A 26,282-nucleotide genomic window follows, 5' to 3' on the forward strand; every position below is an offset into this window, starting at 1 on the left:
CCATACTCACCCCTACAGGAGTGATGCATGCACAGCAAAGAACAACACAATACTAAACACCCGCGCATCTATTGTTTTGATTTTCACTCGAGACAATAGCGAACGCAATCGATTATGCTGCCATACTCACCCCTACAGGAGTGATGCATGCACAGCAAAGAACAACACAATACTGAATACTAAACACCCGCGAATCTATTGTTTTGATTTTCGCTCGAGGCAATAGCGAACGCAATCGATTATGCTGCCATACTCACCCCTACAGGAGTGATGCATGCACAGCAAAGAACAACACAATACTGAATACTAAACACCCGCGAATCTATTGTTTTGATTTTCGCTCGAGGCAATAGCGAACGCAATCGATTATGCTGCCATACTCACCCCTACAGGAGTGATGCATGCACAGCAAAGAACAACACAATACTGAATACTAAACACCCGCGAATCTATTGTTTTGATTTTCACTCGAGACAATAGCGAACGCAATCGATTATGCTGCCATACTCACCCCTACAGGAGTGATGCATGCACAGCAAAGAACAACACAATACTGAATACTAAACACCCGCGAATCTATTGTTTTGATTTTCACTCGAGACAATAGCGAACGCAATCGATTATGCTGCCATACTCACCCCTACAGGAGTGATGCATGCACAGCAAAGAACAACACAATACTGAATACTAAACACCCGCGAATCTATTGTTTTGATTTTCGCTCGAGGCAATAGCGAACGCAATCGATTATGCTGCCATACTCACCCCTACAGGAGTGATGCATGCACAGCAAAGAACAACACAATACTAAACACCCGCGCATCTATTGTTTTGATTTTCACTCGAGACAATAGCGAACGCAATCGATTATGCTGCCATACTCACCCCTACAGGAGTGATGCATGCACAGCAAAGAACAACACAATACTGAATACTAAACACCCGCGAATCTATTGTTTTGATTTTCACTCGAGACAATAGCGAACGCAATCGATTATGCTGCCATACTCACCCCTACAGGAGTGATGCATGCACAGCAAAGAACAACACAATACTGAATACTAAACACCCGCGAATCTATTGTTTTGATTTTCGCTCGAGGCAATAGCGAACGCAATCGATTATGCTGCCATACTCACCCCTACAGGAGTGATGCATGCACAGCAAAGAACAACACAATACTGAATACTAAACACCCGCGAATCTATTGTTTTGATTTTCACTCGAGACAATAGCGAACGCAATCGATTATGCTGCCATACTCACCCCTACAGGAGTGATGCATGCACAGCAAAGAACAACACAATACTGAATACTAAACACCCGCGAATCTATTGTTTTGATTTTTGCTCGAGACAATAGCGAACGCAATCGATTATGCTGCCATACTCACCCCTACAGGAGTGATGCATGCACAGCAAAGAACAACACAATACTAAACACCCGCGCATCTATTGTTTTGATTTTCACTCGAGACAATAGCGAACGCAATCGATTATGCTGCCATACTCACCCCTACAGGAGTGATGCATGCACAGCAAAGAACAACACAATACTGAATACTAAACACCCGCGAATCTATTGTTTTGATTTTCACTCGAGACAATAGCGAACGCAATCGATTATGCTGCCATACTCACCCCTACAGGAGTGATGCATGCACAGCAAAGAACAACACAATACTGAATACTAAACACCCGCGAATCTATTGTTTTGATTTTCACTCGAGACAATAGCGAACGCAATCGATTATGCTGCCATACTCACCCCTACAGGAGTGATGCATGCACAGCAAAGAACAACACAATACTGAATACTAAACACCCGCGAATCTATTGTTTTGATTTTCGCTCGAGGCAATAGCGAACGCAATCGATTATGCTGCCATACTCACCCCTACAGGAGTGATGCATGCACAGCAAAGAACAACACAATACTGAATACTAAACACCCGCGAATCTATTGTTTTGATTTTCACTCGAGACAATAGCGAACGCAATCGATTATGCTGCCATACTCACCCCTACAGGAGTGATGCATGCACAGCAAAGAACAACACAATACTGAATACTAAACACCCGCGAATCTATTGTTTTGATTTTTGCTCGAGACAATAGCGAACGCAATCGATTATGCTGCCATACTCACCCCTACAGGAGTGATGCATGCACAGCAAAGAACAACACAATACTAAACACCCGCGCATCTATTGTTTTGATTTTCACTCGAGACAATAGCGAACGCAATCGATTATGCTGCCATACTCACCCCTACAGGAGTGATGCATGCACAGCAAAGAACAACACAATACTGAATACTAAACACCCGCGAATCTATTGTTTTGATTTTCGCTCGAGGCAATAGCGAACGCAATCGATTATGCTGCCATACTCACCCCTACAGGAGTGATGCATGCACAGCAAAGAACAACACAATACTGAATACTAAACACCCGCGAATCTATTGTTTTGATTTTCACTCGAGACAATAGCGAACGCAATCGATTATGCTGCCATACTCACCCCTACAGGAGTGATGCATGCACAGCAAAGAACAACACAATACTGAATACTAAACACCCGCGAATCTATTGTTTTGATTTTTGCTCGAGACAATAGCGAACGCAATCGATTATGCTGCCATACTCACCCCTACAGGAGTGATGCATGCACAGCAAAGAACAACACAATACTAAACACCCGCGCATCTATTGTTTTGATTTTCACTCGAGACAAAAGCGAACGCAATCGATTATGCTGCCATACTCACCCCTACAGGAGTGATGCATGCACAGCAAAGAACAACACAATACTGAATACTAAACACCCGCGAATCTATTGTTTTGATTTTCGCTCGAGGCAATAGCGAACGCAATCGATTATGCTGCCATACTCACCCCTACAGGAGTGATGCATGCACAGCAAAGAACAACACAATACTGAATACTAAACACCCGCGAATCTATTGTTTTGATTTTCACTCGAGACAATAGCGAACGCAATCGATTATGCTGCCATACTCACCCCTACAGGAGTGATGCATGCACAGCAAAGAACAACACAATACTGAATACTAAACACCCGCGAATCTATTGTTTTGATTTTTGCTCGAGACAATAGCGAACGCAATCGATTATGCTGCCATACTCACCCCTACAGGAGTGATGCATGCACAGCAAAGAACAACACAATACTAAACACCCGCGCATCTATTGTTTTGATTTTCACTCGAGACAATAGCGAACGCAATCGATTATGCTGCCATACTCACCCCTACAGGAGTGATGCATGCACAGCAAAGAACAACACAATACTGAATACTAAACACCCGCGAATCTATTGTTTTGATTTTCACTCGAGACAATAGTGAACGCAATCGATTATGCTGCCATACTCACCCCTACAGGAGTGATGCATGCACAGCAAAGAACAACACAATACTAAACACCCGCGCATCTATTGTTTTGATTTTCACTCGAGACAATAGCGAACGCAATCGATTATGCTGCCATACTCACCCCTACAGGAGTGATGCATGCACAGCAAAGAACAACACAATACTGAATACTAAACACCCGCGAATCTATTGTTTTGATTTTCGCTCGAGGCAATAGCGAACGCAATCGATTATGCTGCCATACTCACCCCTACAGGAGTGATGCATGCACAGCAAAGAACAACACAATACTGAATACTAAACACCCGCGAATCTATTGTTTTGATTTTCGCTCGAGACAATAGCGAACGCAATCGATTATGCTGCCATACTCACCCCTACAGGAGTGATGCATGCACAGCAAAGAACAACACAATACTGAATACTAAACACCCGCGAATCTATTGTTTTGATTTTCACTCGAGACAATAGCGAACGCAATCGATTATGCTGCCATACTCACCCCTACAGGAGTGATGCATGCACAGCAAAGAACAACACAATACTGAATACTAAACACCCGCGAATCTATTGTTTTGATTTTTGCTCGAGACAATAGCGAACGCAATCGATTATGCTGCCATACTCACCCCTACAGGAGTGATGCATGCACAGCAAAGAACAACACAATACTGAATACTAAACACCCGCGAATCTATTGTTTTGATTTTCGCTCGAGGCAATAGCGAACGCAATCGATTATGCTGCCATACTCACCCCTACAGGAGTGATGCATGCACAGCAAAGAACAACACAATACTGAATACTAAACACCCGCGAATCTATTGTTTTGATTTTCACTCGAGACAATAGCGAACGCAATCGATTATGCTGCCATACTCACCCCTACAGGAGTGATGCATGCACAGCAAAGAACAACACAATACTGAATACTAAACACCCGCGAATCTATTGTTTTGATTTTCGCTCGAGGCAATAGCGAACGCAATCGATTATGCTGCCATACTCACCCCTACAGGAGTGATGCATGCACAGCAAAGAACAACACAATACTGAATACTAAACACCCGCGAATCTATTGTTTTGATTTTCACTCGAGACAATAGCGAACGCAATCGATTATGCTGCCATACTCACCCCTACAGGAGTGATGCATGCACAGCAAAGAACAACACAATACTGAATACTAAACACCCGCGAATCTATTGTTTTGATTTTTGCTCGAGACAATAGCGAACGCAATCGATTATGCTGCCATACTCACCCCTACAGGAGTGATGCATGCACAGCAAAGAACAACACAATACTGAATACTAAACACCCGCGAATCTATTGTTTTGATTTTCGCTCGAGGCAATAGCGAACGCAATCGATTATGCTGCCATACTCACCCCTACAGGAGTGATGCATGCACAGCAAAGAACAACACAATACTGAATACTAAACACCCGCGAATCTATTGTTTTGATTTTCGCTCGAGACAATAGCGAACGCAATCGATTATGCTGCCATACTCACCCCTACAGGAGTGATGCATGCACAGCAAAGAACAACACAATACTGAATACTAAACACCCGCGAATCTATTGTTTTGATTTTCACTCGAGACAATAGCGAACGCAATCGATTATGCTGCCATACTCACCCCTACAGGAGTGATGCATGCACAGCAAAGAACAACACAATACTGAATACTAAACACCCGCGAATCTATTGTTTTGATTTTTGCTCGAGACAATAGCGAACGCAATCGATTATGCTGCCATACTCACCCCTACAGGAGTGATGCATGCACAGCAAAGAACAACACAATACTGAATACTAAACACCCGCGAATCTATTGTTTTGATTTTCGCTCGAGGCAATAGCGAACGCAATCGATTATGCTGCCATACTCACCCCTACAGGAGTGATGCATGCACAGCAAAGAACAACACAATACTGAATACTAAACACCCGCGAATCTATTGTTTTGATTTTCACTCGAGACAATAGCGAACGCAATCGATTATGCTGCCATACTCACCCCTACAGGAGTGATGCATGCACAGCAAAGAACAACACAATACTGAATACTAAACACCCGCGAATCTATTGTTTTGATTTTCGCTCGAGGCAATAGCGAACGCAATCGATTATGCTGCCATACTCACCCCTACAGGAGTGATGCATGCACAGCAAAGAACAACACAATACTGAATACTAAACACCCGCGAATCTATTGTTTTGATTTTCACTCGAGACAATAGCGAACGCAATCGATTATGCTGCCATACTCACCCCTACAGGAGTGATGCATGCACAGCAAAGAACAACACAATACTGAATACTAAACACCCGCGAATCTATTGTTTTGATTTTTGCTCGAGACAATAGCGAACGCAATCGATTATGCTGCCATACTCACCCCTACAGGAGTGATGCATGCACAGCAAAGAACAACACAATACTAAACACCCGCGCATCTATTGTTTTGATTTTCACTCGAGACAATAGCGAACGCAATCGATTATGCTGCCATACTCACCCCTACAGGAGTGATGCATGCACAGCAAAGAACAACACAATACTGAATACTAAACACCCGCGAATCTATTGTTTTGATTTTCGCTCGAGGCAATAGCGAACGCAATCGATTATGCTGCCATACTCACCCCTACAGGAGTGATGCATGCACAGCAAAGAACAACACAATACTGAATACTAAACACCCGCGAATCTATTGTTTTGATTTTCACTCGAGACAATAGCGAACGCAATCGATTATGCTGCCATACTCACCCCTACAGGAGTGATGCATGCACAGCAAAGAACAACACAATACTGAATACTAAACACCCGCGAATCTATTGTTTTGATTTTTGCTCGAGACAATAGCGAACGCAATCGATTATGCTGCCATACTCACCCCTACAGGAGTGATGCATGCACAGCAAAGAACAACACAATACTGAATACTAAACACCCGCGAATCTATTGTTTTGATTTTCGCTCGAGGCAATAGCGAACGCAATCGATTATGCTGCCATACTCACCCCTACAGGAGTGATGCATGCACAGCAAAGAACAACACAATACTGAATACTAAACACCCGCGAATCTATTGTTTTGATTTTCACTCGAGACAATAGTGAACGCAATCGATTATGCTGCCATACTCACCCCTACAGGAGTGATGCATGCACAGCAAAGAACAACACAATACTAAACACCCGCGCATCTATTGTTTTGATTTTCACTCGAGACAATAGCGAACGCAATCGATTATGCTGCCATACTCACCCCTACAGGAGTGATGCATGCACAGCAAAGAACAACACAATACTGAATACTAAACACCCGCGAATCTATTGTTTTGATTTTCGCTCGAGGCAATAGCGAACGCAATCGATTATGCTGCCATACTCACCCCTACAGGAGTGATGCATGCACAGCAAAGAACAACACAATACTGAATACTAAACACCCGCGAATCTATTGTTTTGATTTTCACTCGAGACAATAGCGAACGCAATCGATTATGCTGCCATACTCACCCCTACAGGAGTGATGCATGCACAGCAAAGAACAACACAATACTGAATACTAAACACCCGCGAATCTATTGTTTTGATTTTTGCTCGAGACAATAGCGAACGCAATCGATTATGCTGCCATACTCACCCCTACAGGAGTGATGCATGCACAGCAAAGAACAACACAATACTAAACACCCGCGCATCTATTGTTTTGATTTTCACTCGAGACAATAGCGAACGCAATCGATTATGCTGCCATACTCACCCCTACAGGAGTGATGCATGCACAGCAAAGAACAACACAATACTGAATACTAAACACCCGCGAATCTATTGTTTTGATTTTCACTCGAGACAATAGTGAACGCAATCGATTATGCTGCCATACTCACCCCTACAGGAGTGATGCATGCACAGCAAAGAACAACACAATACTAAACACCCGCGCATCTATTGTTTTGATTTTCACTCGAGACAATAGCGAACGCAATCGATTATGCTGCCATACTCACCCCTACAGGAGTGATGCATGCACAGCAAAGAACAACACAATACTGAATACTAAACACCCGCGAATCTATTGTTTTGATTTTCGCTCGAGGCAATAGCGAACGCAATCGATTATGCTGCCATACTCACCCCTACAGGAGTGATGCATGCACAGCAAAGAACAACACAATACTGAATACTAAACACCCGCGAATCTATTGTTTTGATTTTCACTCGAGACAATAGCGAACGCAATCGATTATGCTGCCATACTCACCCCTACAGGAGTGATGCATGCACAGCAAAGAACAACACAATACTGAATACTAAACACCCGCGAATCTATTGTTTTGATTTTTGCTCGAGACAATAGCGAACGCAATCGATTATGCTGCCATACTCACCCCTACAGGAGTGATGCATGCACAGCAAAGAACAACACAATACTAAACACCCGCGCATCTATTGTTTTGATTTTCACTCGAGACAATAGCGAACGCAATCGATTATGCTGCCATACTCACCCCTACAGGAGTGATGCATGCACAGCAAAGAACAACACAATACTGAATACTAAACACCCGCGAATCTATTGTTTTGATTTTCACTCGAGACAATAGCGAACGCAATCGATTATGCTGCCATACTCACCCCTACAGGAGTGATGCATGCACAGCAAAGAACAACACAATACTGAATACTAAACACCCGCGAATCTATTGTTTTGATTTTTGCTCGAGACAATAGCGAACGCAATCGATTATGCTGCCATACTCACCCCTACAGGAGTGATGCATGCACAGCAAAGAACAACACAATACTGAATACTAAACACCCGCGAATCTATTGTTTTGATTTTCGCTCGAGGCAATAGCGAACGCAATCGATTATGCTGCCATACTCACCCCTACAGGAGTGATGCATGCACAGCAAAGAACAACACAATACTGAATACTAAACACCCGCGAATCTATTGTTTTGATTTTCACTCGAGACAATAGCGAACGCAATCGATTATGCTGCCATACTCACCCCTACAGGAGTGATGCATGCACAGCAAAGAACAACACAATACTGAATACTAAACACCCGCGAATCTATTGTTTTGATTTTTGCTCGAGACAATAGCGAACGCAATCGATTATGCTGCCATACTCACCCCTACAGGAGTGATGCATGCACAGCAAAGAACAACACAATACTGAATACTAAACACCCGCGAATCTATTGTTTTGATTTTCGCTCGAGGCAATAGCGAACGCAATCGATTATGCTGCCATACTCACCCCTACAGGAGTGATGCATGCACAGCAAAGAACAACACAATACTAAACACCCGCGCATCTATTGTTTTGATTTTCACTCGAGACAATAGCGAACGCAATCGATTATGCTGCCATACTCACCCCTACAGGAGTGATGCATGCACAGCAAAGAACAACACAATACTGAATACTAAACACCCGCGAATCTATTGTTTTGATTTTTGCTCGAGACAATAGCGAACGCAATCGATTATGCTGCCATACTCACCCCTACAGGAGTGATGCATGCACAGCAAAGAACAACACAATACTGAATACTAAACACCCGCGAATCTATTGTTTTGATTTTCGCTCGAGGCAATAGCGAACGCAATCGATTATGCTGCCATACTCACCCCTACAGGAGTGATGCATGCACAGCAAAGAACAACACAATACTAAACACCCGCGCATCTATTGTTTTGATTTTCACTCGAGACAATAGCGAACGCAATCGATTATGCTGCCATACTCACCCCTACAGGAGTGATGCATGCACAGCAAAGAACAACACAATACTAAACACCCGCGCATCTATTGTTTTGATTTTCACTCGAGACAATAGCGAACGCAATCGATTATGCTGCCATACTCACCCCTACAGGAGTGATGCATGCACAGCAAAGAACAACACAATACTAAACACCCGCGCATCTATTGTTTTGATTTTCACTCGAGACAATAGCGAACGCAATCGATTATGCTGCCATACTCACCCCTACAGGAGTGATGCATGCACAGCAAAGAACAACACAATACTGAATACTAAACACCCGCGAATCTATTGTTTTGATTTTCACTCGAGACAATAGCGAACGCAATCGATTATGCTGCCATACTCACCCCTACAGGAGTGATGCATGCACAGCAAAGAACAACACAATACTGAATACTAAACACCCGCGAATCTATTGTTTTGATTTTTGCTCGAGACAATAGCGAACGCAATCGATTATGCTGCCATACTCACCCCTACAGGAGTGATGCATGCACAGCAAAGAACAACACAATACTGAATACTAAACACCCGCGAATCTATTGTTTTGATTTTCGCTCGAGGCAATAGCGAACGCAATCGATTATGCTGCCATACTCACCCCTACAGGAGTGATGCATGCACAGCAAAGAACAACACAATACTAAACACCCGCGCATCTATTGTTTTGATTTTCACTCGAGACAATAGCGAACGCAATCGATTATGCTGCCATACTCACCCCTACAGGAGTGATGCATGCACAGCAAAGAACAACACAATACTAAACACCCGCGCATCTATTGTTTTGATTTTCACTCGAGACAATAGCGAACGCAATCGATTATGCTGCCATACTCACCCCTACAGGAGTGATGCATGCACAGCAAAGAACAACACAATACTAAACACCCGCGCATCTATTGTTTTGATTTTCACTCGAGACAATAGCGAACGCAATCGATTATGCTGCCATACTCACCCCTACAGGAGTGATGCATGCACAGCAAAGAACAACACAATACTGAATACTAAACACCCGCGAATCTATTGTTTTGATTTTCACTCGAGACAATAGCGAACGCAATCGATTATGCTGCCATACTCACCCCTACAGGAGTGATGCATGCACAGCAAAGAACAACACAATACTGAATACTAAACACCCGCGAATCTATTGTTTTGATTTTTGCTCGAGACAATAGCGAACGCAATCGATTATGCTGCCATACTCACCCCTACAGGAGTGATGCATGCACAGCAAAGAACAACACAATACTGAATACTAAACACCCGCGCATCTATTGTTTTGATTTTCACTCGAGACAATAGCGAACGCAATCGATTATGCTGCCATACTCACCCCTACAGGAGTGATGCATGCACAGCAAAGAACAACACAATACTGAATACTAAACACCCGCGAATCTATTGTTTTGATTTTTGCTCGAGACAATAGCGAACGCAATCGATTATGCTGCCATACTCACCCCTACAGGAGTGATGCATGCACAGCAAAGAACAACACAATACTAAACACCCGCGCATCTATTGTTTTGATTTTCACTCGAGACAATAGCGAACGCAATCGATTATGCTGCCATACTCACCCCTACAGGAGTGATGCATGCACAGCAAAGAACAACACAATACTGAATACTCGCGGGTGGGTCTTATTAAGAAATCTGCAAAAATAAGGCTATGTCTGAACTTTAAGGTATACGAAGATAATAATATTCGAAAATGTTAACATCCAATTTTTACTACTATTCCGCTGTACATTTTCCTGAATCAGCAAATGGATTATTAATTATTGGTGAGCTCGTTCCATACTATTTTTGTAATAGTAGCTTTGTGAAGCCGACCTGGTGTGATGGTTAAAGCACGTGACTATCACGCCGAGGACCTGGGATCGAATCCCACTCCCGACAAACTCACAAAATGTTAGTTCTTTCTTCGCAAGGGAAGTAAAGCGTGGGTCCCGAGATGAACTAGCCTTAGGGTAGAGTGACTGAAGGGAGAGTGGCGTCATGCTCCAATTTTGACAGGTCTCCTGCTCGTTTGGAACAGGAATTTGTATGGACTTTGACAGATGATCGATGTTCCAGGCTCGTTAATACAGATAAGAACAAAAAAGGTAGCTCTGATTTACCACGCAGTGTTGTTTCCATGAAGTATTTTTAAAATGGTCAAAACGCTCAACATAAATGGGAAGCATAATCAATCCCCCTAAACCCCTAAATCCAATCCTGCCTACAACGTGTCTTTTTCCATCTATCAACTCTTCCTGCTCGATGCGGCATCGACACGGATCGTACAAGCACCTACCCAGCCAGGTTCTTTTTCAATGGCTTGAGTAGGGATAGCAAACCCACCTTTCGCCTGTTGAATCGCAATTGATAACCTCGTTATCCAATTGAATCCAACGAAGGGACGGGACGGAACGGAAGCTGGGCTTGGACGTGGACACCGCCGAAGCACAATCCGCTCTTATCCAATTGAAATATGTTGCTGCGACAGCAATAGCACCGACCGGCTCGGCGCGGCGGCAGCAGCAGCATGAATGGCATGTGTGAATTGATAAGATCGGATTCTCAAGTGGCAGTCGGCGCGGCGCTGGCCCCGCGTGCCGGACGAAGATCCACCCATCCATCCGTTCATCCATAGGGCCATTTCGATGCCGCACAGGTTTGACCCAGATGGGACTCGGTGCCGTGTGCCAGTTTTGTCCAACTCGTCGTCGGTGGCAAGATAAGCGTCGTCGTCATCGTCGGGACGATTTGCGGAAGTAGTGTCCGTAGTTTTTTTTTTCTTTCTCGTTCGCCGTTTATTCATACACGTTGGTGTCAGGGATTGTGACGATTAATTGAAAGTGGCATTATGGTGGTTCTTTTTTTTCATGCTTTACTGGTGTAGGTGAATAATTGATTCATGCATGTGATAACGACGTGACGATGAAGCGACACTATATGGACGTGCTATGAATAATCTGGTAGGTTATTGTGTCTTACAGCTGATTTTTTTTTACATTTTACACTATAGTGAGGATTAGAATTCTATGGCTCTATTCGAGGTTAACATTGACAGATGCTTAGAGGCATTCTTTAGCACTAGATAACGTGCACACCTAAGAGGTCCCTCATATACACGCTTCGAAAGGATCATTTGAAAGGTCTCCGGTCGGTCCGTTCATGATCCAGCAATTGGTACCTACTTTACTGCCCAACTCTTTGGAGCACGTTGTGGATCCAAATACCTACATCTTCTGTTTTTAACAAGTTTGTTCCCTATTGAGTAAGAAAAAAAGTTGGCTGGAAAGGCAACATCTGGTACATCAAAATTTACTGACAGGCTATAATTATATTGCAATATTATTTTCACTCGTAAAACGAATGTTCGATACTTGGCTTGGAGTATCGAGTCACATATACCAATCAACTGGTTACATGACAGACCATCTACACCCTCGGAGCAGCTCAATAGTCTTGATCCTCCCAAGCACCTTCCCTGTCGTGTCGAGCAAGTATATTGGTCTACATGCTGATGGGTTTCCCGGTGGTTTCCACACCTTTGGCAATAGTACCAGGCTCTGCCGCTTCCTACCCTCTGGGAAGACTCCCTCGTCCAGCCCAAGTAACACATAAAACATCTTTCAAAATCAAAACTTCAACAGATGTTTTATAGCTGTAATATAAGTGTATTATGAAGCATATTGTGTTATTATTAGGCTTTTATAATGTTGGCCAAATACAAACAGCAAAAACCCTAATTAATCCACCTAGCGGTGATGGTGCCTTTCTCGTGCTTTAAAATATCCTTTCAACAAAACTCGAGCGACATGTTGATGACATTGACATAAATACAAAATGAAAACTGCTTGATAAATCTACTCAATATGGAAACATTTTATATTAGCATAACATCCAATATTCAGAAAATATAAGACAACGATCCAAAACTCAAACCAAACAAGTGTCATGAAGCCGCAAAATTTTGAAATGTCATTTTAGATTTTCCGGTCATCATTTTATGACTCCGGATATCTACCCCAACTAAACTAACCGCCATCTTGAACATTGAGACACCATCTTGGATGTTCTGGTATTCATTTTTGGACTCTGCACCTACAATTACATAAAATAGTCGCCGTATTGAATTTTGGCATGTCGTTTATGATTTTCTGGTTACCAGTTTTGGACGAAGACCGGCATTCTTCCCCATTCAAACTATAGTCATATTGCAGACCTTGTGAAACAGCGCACAGCTTGGGTTTTCTGATTACAAATTTTGAATTCTGGACATATTTTCATACAAAATATGCCCATAATGCAAGAATTAAAAATCCTATAAAATAGGCACTAACTTGAATACTGGGCCATTATCTTGAACTTTGGACCGCTATTTTGGATACTCTGGTGGACTCCAAACAAATTTCCCATACCAAATACACTTATTTTACATAGTTTTAGAGCTCAAAATTCCTTAAAACAGCCACCATCTTCTGTTTATGCGATCAAATTCTTATTTTTCCATTCAACGTTGACCAATCCTGCTATAACTTTACACCTTAGGAATCTGAAATGGTACGATTTGATGAGATCGCTTTAGTTTTGTCTATATTTTGTTCTCATATATGAGAACTTAGACCTATTCGTCACTGTTTGTTCATACCTAATGTTTATCAGGCCATTAAACAAAGCCACGATTTAATTTTTCACATGAAGCTGCTACACAACAGCTAGTCTCTAATGTGATCTAAGGCTATTTTCTTGCTAACCGTTCATTAGATTATCAAAAAATCTGCGATCTGATGTGTCGTATGTATGAGTTTGGTTCATTTTTATATTTGGTAATTTCCGGTGGGATAGCCGGATCTGATTCCATGAGTCATGGACCATGACACTACCGGTTGTCCCAATTATGGTCTGAGAATATTTTATTGCTATTTATTCACCTTTACCTAATCACCGCGATTTGATATATCGCATGAATGGGTTTGCTTCACTTTTACTTCTAACCACTTTCGAAGTCACAGCTGAACCCGCAACACTACCGGGAATCTAATGTGGTCTGACCCTATTTTTCCATCAGGTTGTCGATAAGTCGTGATCAGTCTTCGTTCTACTGCTCGTGTTGTGTGTAGGTAAGAGGTAACGGTAGCGCACGAATGTAAAATGTAACAAAACAAGCTGACACCCGACTGCGGCAACGAAATGAAGGTAGTAAAAAGTGTCGAATGTTTACAAGACTGGTCGTGATTTGATGTACCGCATCCATGGGTTTGGTTAAATTTTACATTTTACTACCCGGATCTGATTCCGGGTAACTACCGGCTGAACCAAATATGGTCTAACATTATTGTCTTGTTAACTGCTTATCGGTTAACCAAAAACGCTGCAAATTGAAGGTGTCACATGCAGGATTTGACAATTTCGACGGGATTCTCTGAACCAATTCCGGACCACTACCAGTGACGTAAGGCTATTTTCTAGCTAACTGTTCATCAGGTTATCGCAAAAGCCACGATTTGATGTGTCACATGCCTGGATTTGGTTCACTTTTACATTTGGCCTCTTCCGGCCACTCAAAACCGATTCCGAAACACTTGCTGACCGTTCATTAAGTAATCTAAAAAGCCGCTATTTGATGTGACGCATGTACGGGTTTGTTTCTCTTCCAGATTTAACCACTTCGACGGGAACCCCGGAACGGGTTCCGGAACACTACTGGTTCAGATATGATCTGAGATGGTTTTCCTGCTCATTATCCATCAGGTCATCGAAAATGCCGTGGTTTGATGTGTCGCATGTATGGGTTTGGATCAATTGTATATTTGGCCACTTCCAGCGGGACGCCTAGAACCGGTTCTGGAACACTACCGGTTCAGGTATGGTCTGAGATGATTTTCCTGCTCATTATCCATCAGATCATCGAAAATGCCGTGGTTTGATGTGCCGCATGCATGGGTTTGGTTCAATTGTATATTTGGCCACTTCCAGCGGGACGCCTAGAACCGGTTTCGAAACACTACCGGTTCAGATATGATCTGAGACTATTTTTCTGCTTACCGCTCTTCAGGTTATCGAAAATGCCGTGGTTTGATGTGTCGCATGCATGGGTTTGGTTCACTTGTATATTTGGCCACTTCCAGCGGGACGACTAGAACCGGTTCCGGAACACTACCGGTTCAGATATGGTCTGAGATGATTTTCCTGCTCATTGTCCATCAGGTCATCTAAAATGCCGTGGTTTGATGTGTCGCTTGCATGGGTTTGGTACAATTGTATATTTGGCCACTTATAGCGGGACGCCCAGAACCGGTTCGGGAACACTACCGGTTCAGATATGGTCTGAGACTATTTTTCTGCTTACCGCTCATCAGGTTATCGAAAATGCCGTGGTTTGATGTGCCGCATGCATAGGTTTGATGCATTTTCATATCTGGTCCCTTCCTGGGGTACCGTTCCGGAACACCTAAATGGCCATATCTCCGGAACGGCTGAACCGATCCGAACCATTTTCAATAGGAAACAATGGGACCAGATTCCGCGTCGAATGAACCGTCGGTCATTGAAATCGGATGAGGTTTACTGCCAAAAAGTGATGTGAGTTTTTTTGTACACACACATACACACACACACACACACATACACACACACACACACATACACACACACAGACATCACCTCAATTCGTCGAGCTGAGTCGATTGGTATATAAGACTTGACCCCTCCGGAGGCTCTATTAAATTTTCGTTTTTGGAGTGAACATATAGCCTTTCGGTACACCTTGGTGTACGAGAAAGGCAAAAAATATCGAAGATTGCACCAAGTATTAAATAACAACATTTTACTAATATATAACAATAATACAACATCATGGAAATCACTCATGAAAGCAACAATGTTTTATTTTACAAAAGCATCTCATTTTGGGTTTGCCGAATTTTCATAACCGCACAATTCAACACAGATTAAACCATAGTTTTCATGGCCCATGTTTAGGTCGGTAGTGGGCAGAAAGATCTCCGACGAGGACGATGATGTCCAAACATGTACCGAGAAAGATTTGTGTTTTCTGTCGAGTTCATACAGGGCGTCGAAGATGACTACCACAGAAAAGATTGATATGGGTTATTATCGTTGATACCGAATTTCGGGACGCAACTCGAACGCCTGTGTACGGCCGAATAGTAGCTGCTCACATATCGTTCTGGACATCTTCAAGTACGATCCTAAGACCTCTCGGCAGCAGCTGGAATTATTCCGAATCAGATTACGATTAGTTTGATTCCCGAATTTCCAAAAAACAACTCAGATTCAGCACCAACAGCAGAGCGAAGAGAACAATGACAATGTTTACGTTTACATTTTGACAGATTCAACCATGCTGAAATTAAGTTGTAGTATAGGGGCTGTCCATTAATTACGTAAGGGTTTTTGGGGGGAGGGGGGGTTTGAGAAATCTTACGCGCCATACAAAAATATTTGGGTTCTCATACAAAAAATCTTACAAGGGGGGGAGGGGGTGTCGAAAAATCGTAAAAAATCCCTTACGTAATTAATGGACAGCCCCATAGTTATTTCAGAGTTTAAATTTAGGCCTCAGAACATAATTATAGCTCAATAAAGCGTTTGTTGTAAGAATGTTTTTAGTTTGTATTACTAACGTAATTTGAACGCAAGGTCTTCACATATAGCGTCTTTTCCAAAGCAAATTCATCCAAATTACAGTACCTGTCAAAAATGTGCATGCATCAATAAAAATATGGAAATTAATTGGATATTTTTTTATTCTATTCATTATAAATTTGGAAACGAAACAATTTTTTGATTTCATATTCCTCTAAGCTCACGAGTGTTATAAACAGTGATAAATCTTACACACTAAGATTCTGATTTTCCAGCTCAGTAAATTTTTCGCTGAGTTCTGTATTTTTTTATCTTTTTACTGAGTTCTCAACAGCAGATTTAACTCGGTACACTCGGTAATCAATATTTACCGTTCATCAGTAACGATATTTACCATTAATCTGTAATTTTTGACAGTTCATTTGCAGAGCTCGTTAACTCATTTACAGAGTATTCAGTAAAAGGGATAACCGAGCGTGCCGAGTTAAATCTGCTGTTGAGAACTCAGTAAAAAGATGGGGAAAATACCGAGCTGATCTTAGTGTGTATGCTCAAAGACAATAATTATTATAATGTGGATATTTGTTTATATGTATGTACGACACTGTAAGCTTCATAGAGAATCAGCCATGTTGATTCTTCATGTGGAGTCTAGAAATTGATAGAACAACACAATTTGGTTGGCTTATTTTAATGGTCATGGTTGGCTTTTTTAATTGAACCCTGCAGCGCTTGAAATTTGGGTGAGCAAAATCGGCAGTTTCACCATAAATTTCGATTCGCATGTGAAATAGCGCTACCATCATTGAGCATAAACCATGTCTTAATTAGCTATTCAAATAATCTACAAAAATTATTGACTTCATAACCTTTTTCAAATTTCATGTTCATGTGGTTGAAGAAGCCAGATATATTTATAATTTAATTATTTTGTTTCTGTGTTCTGACATTTTTTACGCTACATATGTACTCAAATATTGTTGGATATATTATTTACGTAGTATAAATGCTTTCTATCAGTTATATAGCTTAAGGATAGCTAAATTCCAACCTGTACAAATAATGTGTAATATAAATGTTTTTTACACGTTATTTTACTACCAAAATGTATTATTTGAGCTTATGAATGTTATTGTTTTAAATGTGTATTTTTCAAGTGATATTATTGATAAATATTTGGATACATATTTGGAAGTTGGAAGGTATGTTCTATATATCATTTTTAAGCGATATAAATATGTTGAGATACATCTTATATTAAATGTAAGATGTTTTATAAGCCGCCATTTTTTGCGCTGTTTTGATTGTACAAGTGTTCAAAATTAAGTAAATAATACAAGAAAAATACACTACGTTTTGTATGAATAGTGAACTTTAAACACTTATATAGCTTGTTGTGTTGCTTGGGAGGCATTTCTTCAAAGCAGATTTGAACATCCCGGGAGCCTCTGCAATAGCTTCTTTTAAAGCCAGGTTCCGAACTCCGTCCGAACCTGGGGCCTTACCTACGCTAAGGGATTTTGCAGTTCCCACCCACAAGTTCCTCATGGGTGACCCTCCCCTCATTGCCAGCCCCTATTCCCAGCGGTCCTACGGAAGGATGGCAAGGACTCGGATCATGACGCGGAAAGAGCCCCTCGTTGATCCTCTCTAGTATCTCTGGAGATTACTCGGTAGGAGCTATTACACCTCTTGTCTTGGTCATCACGACCCTGTATCACCCCATTGACTGGTTAGTACTGGCACTCTGACAGATACCCTCATATCAGGCCTTTCAGATTGCCCTTATCTTGGGCTTGAGTGCGACTTTGGAGCCGAGAGTGCTATCTGTCGTTCTTTCTGCTGCTCATCAGTCCGTAGACAGACGTGGCGCTTGTTCGCAACACCTCGAGTCCACCAGAACGCCGGTAGTCTTCCATTCCTAGGGTGGTCGTGCCGAGTCATGATAGCATCGTTTACACGCGGGAGCACTGCTACCAAGTGGAGTGCCTCTCTAAATATCTCGTCAATGAAGTAGGTCTTCCACCGACGAGGGCTTCGTCTTGAGCTTCCTCCGCCCGCTGCCAACTGTTGTTGTTGTCGATACTGTAGTGTTGCTGCAGTGCCGCGATGAGCTCTTCCCCGTCAGTGATCTCGTCTAGGTTTTCACCTTCAGAGTCGCTTCCGTTGTGAGAGCCCTCCCCAGCCCTGTCGTCCTCCTTAGTCACGGTTAGTCGACGACTAAGGGGCTTTATTTTTAAGTCAAAAAAGATTTTTCTCAAAATAACCATGTAAAATGGTTAATGTGATTTTTACCACCATCCACGTGGTGCACATCTTTCAAAAAAAATCACTTCACTTCACTTCACGACCACCCCCTCAGGAGGCAAAATTTAATAAAACGTTATTTTTGACCATTTTGGTTGTACACTGTTGACGCCCTGACCGTACCAGATTGAGTGTAAATGGGATTTGGCAATAGTCGGTACCCACGACCACCCCCTCAGGAAGCAAAATTTAATAAAACGTTATTTTTGACCATTTTGGGTGTTCAGTGTTAACGCCCTGACCGTACCAGATTGAGTGTAAATGGGATTTGGCAATAGTCGGTACCCACGACCACCCCCTCAGGAAGCAAAACTTAATAAAACGTCATTTGAGAGCATTTTGGGCAATTCAAATTGACAAAAAAATTTGATCAGCCCTGTCGTCCTCCTTAGTCACGGTTAGTCGACGGCTAAGGGGCTTTATTTTTAAGTCAAAAAAGATTTTTCTCAAAATAACCATGTAAAATGGTTAATGTGATTTTTACCACCATCCACGTGGTGCACATCTTTCGAAAAAAAATCACTTCACTTCACTGAACTGAACTGAAACATAATTATATTATATATAGTAAAATCACACCCTGCGTACTCCCCATACATGCTCATGTTACGTTTGCGATACTGTCGCTTGATTGGATATATTTCTCTTTATCTTATAACATGTATACGTTTGATTTCTTGTGCATACATTTTGGCGTTTTAAATTCACCGAGAAAATTGTCTACTCAGTGACTGAGTTGGTCTTACTCTGAAATCACCACTGAGTAGAATTTTTTCTCGGTGTTTGTTTCTTTGTGGCCGTAATTTCCAATCAGAAAGATGTGCACATTTGCATTGTTCCAGTTTATACAAGTCCGTGACAAATAAAAAAAAAACAGTTGGAAACTGCAGCACACACTTATTCTGGGGTAATACGCACCAGTTAAGGAAGATGCGTCCAAATGCATATAAAAGGGCATTAATTTATTGTTTTATTGCATTTATTGCAAAAAACTTGCATTCTAAGCGATCTCAAACAAAACTTCAGCCTTAATATAGCTCAGCTTTGGAAAATAACGATTTTTGTGAAGACCACCATTACGGCTTCGTATATGTATGCGGGGCAGTATGCACCCATGCTCGGGGTAAAGTGCACTACAACAATGGGGCAAGACGCACCACAACATTGGGCAAAATGCACTGTCGAGTTTATAAATCTTTTCCCTTTTTAGAGAAAATGCATGTTTTCTGAGGTTTTAAGACGAATAATAGCTCAATTTCGTTTTCGATTACTTACAAAGCAATCATAGATATTATTACAGCTTGTTTTCTATAGGTGCGTTTTGCCCCATCACATGGAGTGCATATTGCCACAACCAAGAGTAAAAAATAAAATTGTTTAAAATATATAATTCACGTACATTACTGTTTAAGTTTTTTTTTCTTACGCTTAGTATTACCCTCAATTAACTTAATAAATACAACAGCTTAAGGTATTTGGTCTGTTTTCACCATCAAATCGTCCGACAAACGATCGGGAAAATTACATCAGAAACCTGCTTTTTGATTTTATTCATTTTTCTCACTAATTACGTAACGTAGATATGTAAAATTTTCCAGGTGCTCTTTTATAAGGACGTTCTATTAGACTGACAAGGTTTCAAAGCTCCAAAACCAATAATTCCTGAAAAATCAAGGGGGTGCGTTTGCCTCAACAGTGCATATTACCCCAGATGCCCCCAAGCACAGTGCAACATATTTCTTGATCATTTGTTCAAGAAATGTTACACTAATTGACAATAATTGGGCAGTGTCAAAGTTCGTAATATTTATTCGGGTAAATAGTATGAAATTTGGGCTGTTTTGGATAAAGCTGTGGCTTTGCCCGCATGTGCCTAAAACAATTTTGGCATTCGATTTGAATAGGTCGAATCTGCATAGAAATAACAGCACCTTTTCAGCGCCAGAATTATTTAAGAAATACTTAACTACCAATTACCGAAGTTAATGGCTTAAATTTTTACTCTCGATTCTGAACTGCTTGGCCAAAGTTTTGGAAGGTCTACTACATGACTTGGTGTACCCAGTAGTTCAACCTGCGATATCGAAATTTCAACATGGATTCGTGAAAAAACGCTCGACCATATCGAACTTAATGGCATTCACCAGCACCGCTACCAACACCATCGAGAAGCGGCATCAAGTTGATACTATATATGTTGACTTCTCCAAGGCTTTTGACAAGGTTCCACACGATCTCGCCGTCGCAAAACTGAGAAAACTAGGGCTTCCTTCATGGATAGTCACCTGGATTGATTCGTATTTGTCCTCCAGAAAGACCTTTGTCAAGATCCGCAATACCAGATCCGACGTTTTTGATATTCCTTCGGGTGTACCACAAGGAAGCCTCTTAGGGCCTCTAATTTTCATTCTATTTATAAATGACGTGTGTGACCATTTGTGTTCCTGCAAGCTGTTGTATGCTGATGACCTAAAAATTTATCGCATAGTCAAATCAGTGCTGGATTGCTGTGCTCTTCAGTCTGATATTGACAGATTGACATCGTGGTGTCGAATGAATGGAATGCAGACAAATCCATCAAAATGCAAAGTCATCACCTACACCCGAAAGCATGAACCGATACGGTTTGAGAACTCTATGGACTCTGCGATGCTGCAGAGAGTTTACTCCATCAAGGATCTTGGAATAACTCTAGATAGCAAACTGAAGTTTAATAAGCACATTTCCAAGACCATTGCCAAGGCCAATTCAATGCTTGGATTCTTGCGCTGTAATACCGCTGATTTCGATGCCATCTACGCCCTAAAAGTATTGTATTGTTCGCTGGTTCGCAGCGGCCCTGAATATGGAGTTCAAATCTGGGTCCCGTATCGCGGTGTTCACGAACTACGAATCGAAAATGTTCAGAAACGGTTCGTCCGATTTGCATTACGCCGACTGCCCTGGATTGATGCCCGAAACCTACCACCGTATGAACACAAGTGCGCTCTAATTGGACTGCAGACTCTAACGGAACGACAAACTTTCCTGCGGAGAATGTTTATTTTTGACATGCTGACCAACCGCATCGACTGTAGCTGCTTGCTCCAAAGAATCAGTTTCCGTGCACCCAACCGACAACTCCGCGTTGCTAGCCTTTTGTGGATTCCCGGACATAGAACTGATTATGGACGTAATAATCCTCTGGACAGGTCTTGTGAATTATTTAATGCTGTTTATGACGAATTTGATTTTAATGTTAGTATCAGGTATCAGGTATCAGAAGGCCGGCTCCAGAGGCACGTTATCCTCCATTTGGGACATTTGTGCCATCGCCAAAATAACAGCCTATTTCATCATCTACCTGAGGGAAAAGGAAGGAAAAAGGATTTGGATGGGGATAGGGACAGGTAGGGAAATAGAAAAAATACCCTGGAAGAGGGTACTAACGCACAAGCGTACCACAATGGGTTCAAACAGCGCCCTGAAAAGGGCACTGTAATAACGCATAAAGCGAAAGAGAGCCTATAGCTCTTTACCACAGCGGGTTAAGAACAACAGAATATCCTGAAGATTCAGGTTTCTGAAGTCAGTTTCACTTAATAAGTGTTTACCGAATATTCGGAAACGCAGTTGCGCGAAAACTGGACAGTTACATATCAAATGATACGAAGTTCCATAATCGGATTCACAGCTATCACAGGCAAATGAATCAGCTTGCTGAATATTCGCCATGTGATAGCTGAGTCGGAAGTGGCCAGTCAATGCTTTGACCAACATGCTGCAATTCTGCTTAGACAGATTAGTTAGATACTTCGCCACCCGTAGAGATGGCTCAGCACTATACAATTTGGTTTGACGACATGACTCCAAACTATTCCAATATTGTCTGTGTTGAATGACAGCCCAGGTGTGAATCTGAAGCTTAAACCAACACTTCGATATCGGAATAGCTGGCTCAGGGCCAATGAAGTCATGTGATGCTCCAGAGCGAGCTAACTCATCAGCCAATTCATTTCCAGCGATGGAAGAATGACCTGGTACCCATAGAAGGTGAACAGCGTTTGCTGAATTCAGCTCCTCGATTTGAGTTCGACAAGCGATAACTATCTTCGACCTGGAGTTGGCCGAAGCAAGTGCTTTAATAGCAGCCTGGCTATCTGAACAGAAGTATATTACTTTGCCCATTACGTGCTGCTGAAGTGCTGATTGCACTCCGCACATAAGAGCAAAGATTTCGGCCTGAAAAACGGTGCAGTGTCTACCAAGTGAGTAAGACTGATACAGCCTTAGCTCACGAGAATAAACACCAGCACCTGCTCGACCTTCGAGAAGGGAGCCATCAGTGTAACATACGATGCCGTCTAAAATACTTCTTTCCAGATAACCAGATGTCCACTCTTCCCGGGAAGGGAATTTCGTGGAAAATGTCCTATATGGAAAATTACAAGCAATTGTAAGATCACTTGGAGCAAGGACAATTTTGTCCCAATTCACTAAAAGTGGAAACAACGAGGTGTGTGTTGATGTGCGGTTCACAGGAGTTTCCTCTAGTAGACCGAGTACCCGTAACCGGTAAGTGCAAGAAAGGGCTTCTTGTTTGAGATGAATGTGTAATGGGGCAACGTCAAAGAGAACTTCTAGCGCTGCCGTAGGAGTTGAAGAGAACGCTCCAGACATCGCCATTAAGCACATCCATTGGAGATGACCTAATTTTGATTGGACCGTTCTCACTTCACCCTTTTGCCACCACACAAGACACCCATAAGCCAATATTGGCCGAACCACAGTTGTGTAAATCCATTTGATATACTTGGGTTTTAGACCCCAAGTTGTACCAAAAGTACGCCGGCATTGCCCGAAGGCCATACAAGCTTTCTTGATTCTGAACTCAATGTGAGGTGTCCAGGAAAGCTTGGAATCAAGAATGACTCCAACGTACTTTACCTGTTCAGTCACATCGATTTCAGAATCAAAGAGACGCAAAGGTCGAACGCCATTACGGTTTCGCCTTTCCGTGAAAAGAACAATAGATGTTTTACTCGGATTAACCGAAGGAATGCTTCCTGAAAACTCTTTTAGAAATTTCAATAGAAATTCATTGCCGCAATTTTGGAAGGATTTTGTTCACAAAGATTCACACATTGTTTGAGAAATTCATCTAGGGGTTTCTTTTAGAAATTCAGTTTGTTTTCAGGCACTTTATCAGAAATTATCACATTTTTTTTATAGGTAGGTTGCATCAGGTATTACTCCATATATTCAGAGATTTTCACGGGCATTTGCGTGGAAATTCTTCTAGAAAATTTCCAAGAGTTTCCTCTGCAAGTTCACCCAAGGGTTTACGCAGGTGTCCCTCTAGGCATTGCTTTGGATTTATGCAGACCTTTCTTCAGGGTTTTTTTTTCAAAGATTCTATCAACAATTCCTGCAGAAAAAAACTTCAGAATTCAGCATTTTATGGAATTTATCATAATTTTTTTCTATAAATACAGGGGATAGACAAAATGATCGGGACAGGCAAAATTTTCACTTTTCAAAAAATGTTCAAGTGGCTGTAACTTTTCGAAAAGTGCATGAAATGTTCTCAAGTTTTTACTGTAAGTTGATTAACTAGCTGTGTATCAGTGGTAAAAATTTGGATTGGACTATTCTGCATGAAGTAATAAATATTCTAAAAAAGGTGATAATTATCCGATAGCTAACTTTGAGCTGTTATCTCTCCGGATTCATTGAACCGAATGCAATGAAATTAACTTAAATTTTTTAACACGGATGAAAATTAAAACGATTAGATTATTTTACTAATATAACACCAAATTATCCAAAACTTCAATATCGTTTCAAAATTGAAGGTACTAATTATAGTTCATTTAAATTCCCTTTAATTGACTCGGATATAAATATGTTTTGAAGAAATCTAACAACATAGCCGGCAATAAATTGAAAAAAAAGTAATGGAATGCATATTAAAAATAGACCAATTTACTAAAAAAACATAAAATAAATTAAATCGCTATAACTTTTTCTCTTATTAAAACTTTCAAGTATAGTAAAACGTTTTTCAAAGCTCATCATATAAGTCATAAATGGTCAAAACTTCATTGCATTTGGTTCATTGATTCCGGAGATATAACAGCTCAAAGTTAGCTATCGAATAATTATACCTTTTTCTAGAATCTTTATAACTTCGTGAAGAATAGTCCGATCTTTTCCAAATTTTGACCACAGCTAGTTGATCTATTGACAGTAAACATTTGAGAATATTTTATGCACTTTTCGAAAAGTAACAGCTACTTGAACATTTTTTGAAAAGCTCAAAATTTGCCTGTCCCGATCATTTTGTCTATCCCCTGTACATGCAGAGGATTCTCCAGTTCTTCCAGGTATTTTTCCAAAGAGTCCAAATTCATTTTATTGATGCCTTCAGCGGTTCTCTAAGAATTCTTCAAGAATTTTAAAAATGTTTCTGCAGGATTTCTTTAGAAAATTGCTCCAGGAGGTATAGTCTAGGACCATTTGGGCAGGGGGACCTATTTTGAGCACTTGCTGCTATAACTCAGCCAATTTTAAACCGGTTTTCTTGATTTTTGGAACACGATCAGACACTTACAGTATCTAGCTATGTTCCAAAATTCAAGTCAATCGGTTCAAAATTGACTGAGTTATAGCAGCAAGTACTCAAAATAGGTATCCCTGCCCAAATGATCGCAGACCCTAGTTTAGGAATTTTTGTATAAAATTCGTTAAGAAAATGTATATGAATCTGTTCTGAGAACTCCTTCAGAGGTATCTACAGAATTCCTCCAGAAAATCCAGAAATCCAAGGATTCTTCAAAAATTTATTGAATTGTATTTTCCTACGATGTCCACAGTTATTTTAAGAGAGATTCCTGCAGCATTTCCCTGCGGATTTTTTCAGAAACCCTTCCTGAGGTTTCTCAAGCATTTTTCCTTGCTGATTTCTTTCATAAATTTCCATTGATTTTTTTTCTCAGAAAATAAAAGGGGTATCCTGTTTCTTCCGATATTCTTCTAGATTAGCTTAAGAAATAGCTGCATGAATTTTTTGTCCAGAAATTCCTCCAAAATATTTAAAAAATTTCTCTTAGGGATTTCAGAAGGTATCTTCAGGAGTTTTTATGGGATTTTTAGAGACAATTCTACAATGACTGCTTAAAAA

The 26,282-nt window shown here is 41.3% G+C and overlaps 1 protein-coding gene across 2 annotated transcripts in view; it reads left to right on the forward strand.

Annotated features, from left to right (window-relative positions):
• Positions 1–11,305: 11,305 nt before the first annotated feature.
• Positions 11,306–26,282, forward strand: part of LOC115259710 (dopamine receptor 1) — a 305,831-nt gene continuing 290,854 nt past the window's right edge. Inside the window, exon 1 of one of the 2 annotated variants that reach the window (XM_062846922.1) lies at positions 11,306–12,174. In XM_062846922.1, the coding sequence (XP_062702906.1) occupies positions 12,163–12,174 (12 nt within the window). In that variant the 5' untranslated portion in view covers positions 11,306–12,162. The remainder of the gene's footprint in view (positions 12,175–26,282) is intronic. The other variant, XM_062846923.1, reaches the window with a different exon arrangement.

The sequence above is a fragment of the Aedes albopictus genome, chromosome 1 (assembly GCF_035046485.1).
Source record: "Aedes albopictus strain Foshan chromosome 1, AalbF5, whole genome shotgun sequence".
Lineage (NCBI taxonomy): Eukaryota > Metazoa > Arthropoda > Insecta > Diptera > Culicidae > Aedes > Aedes albopictus.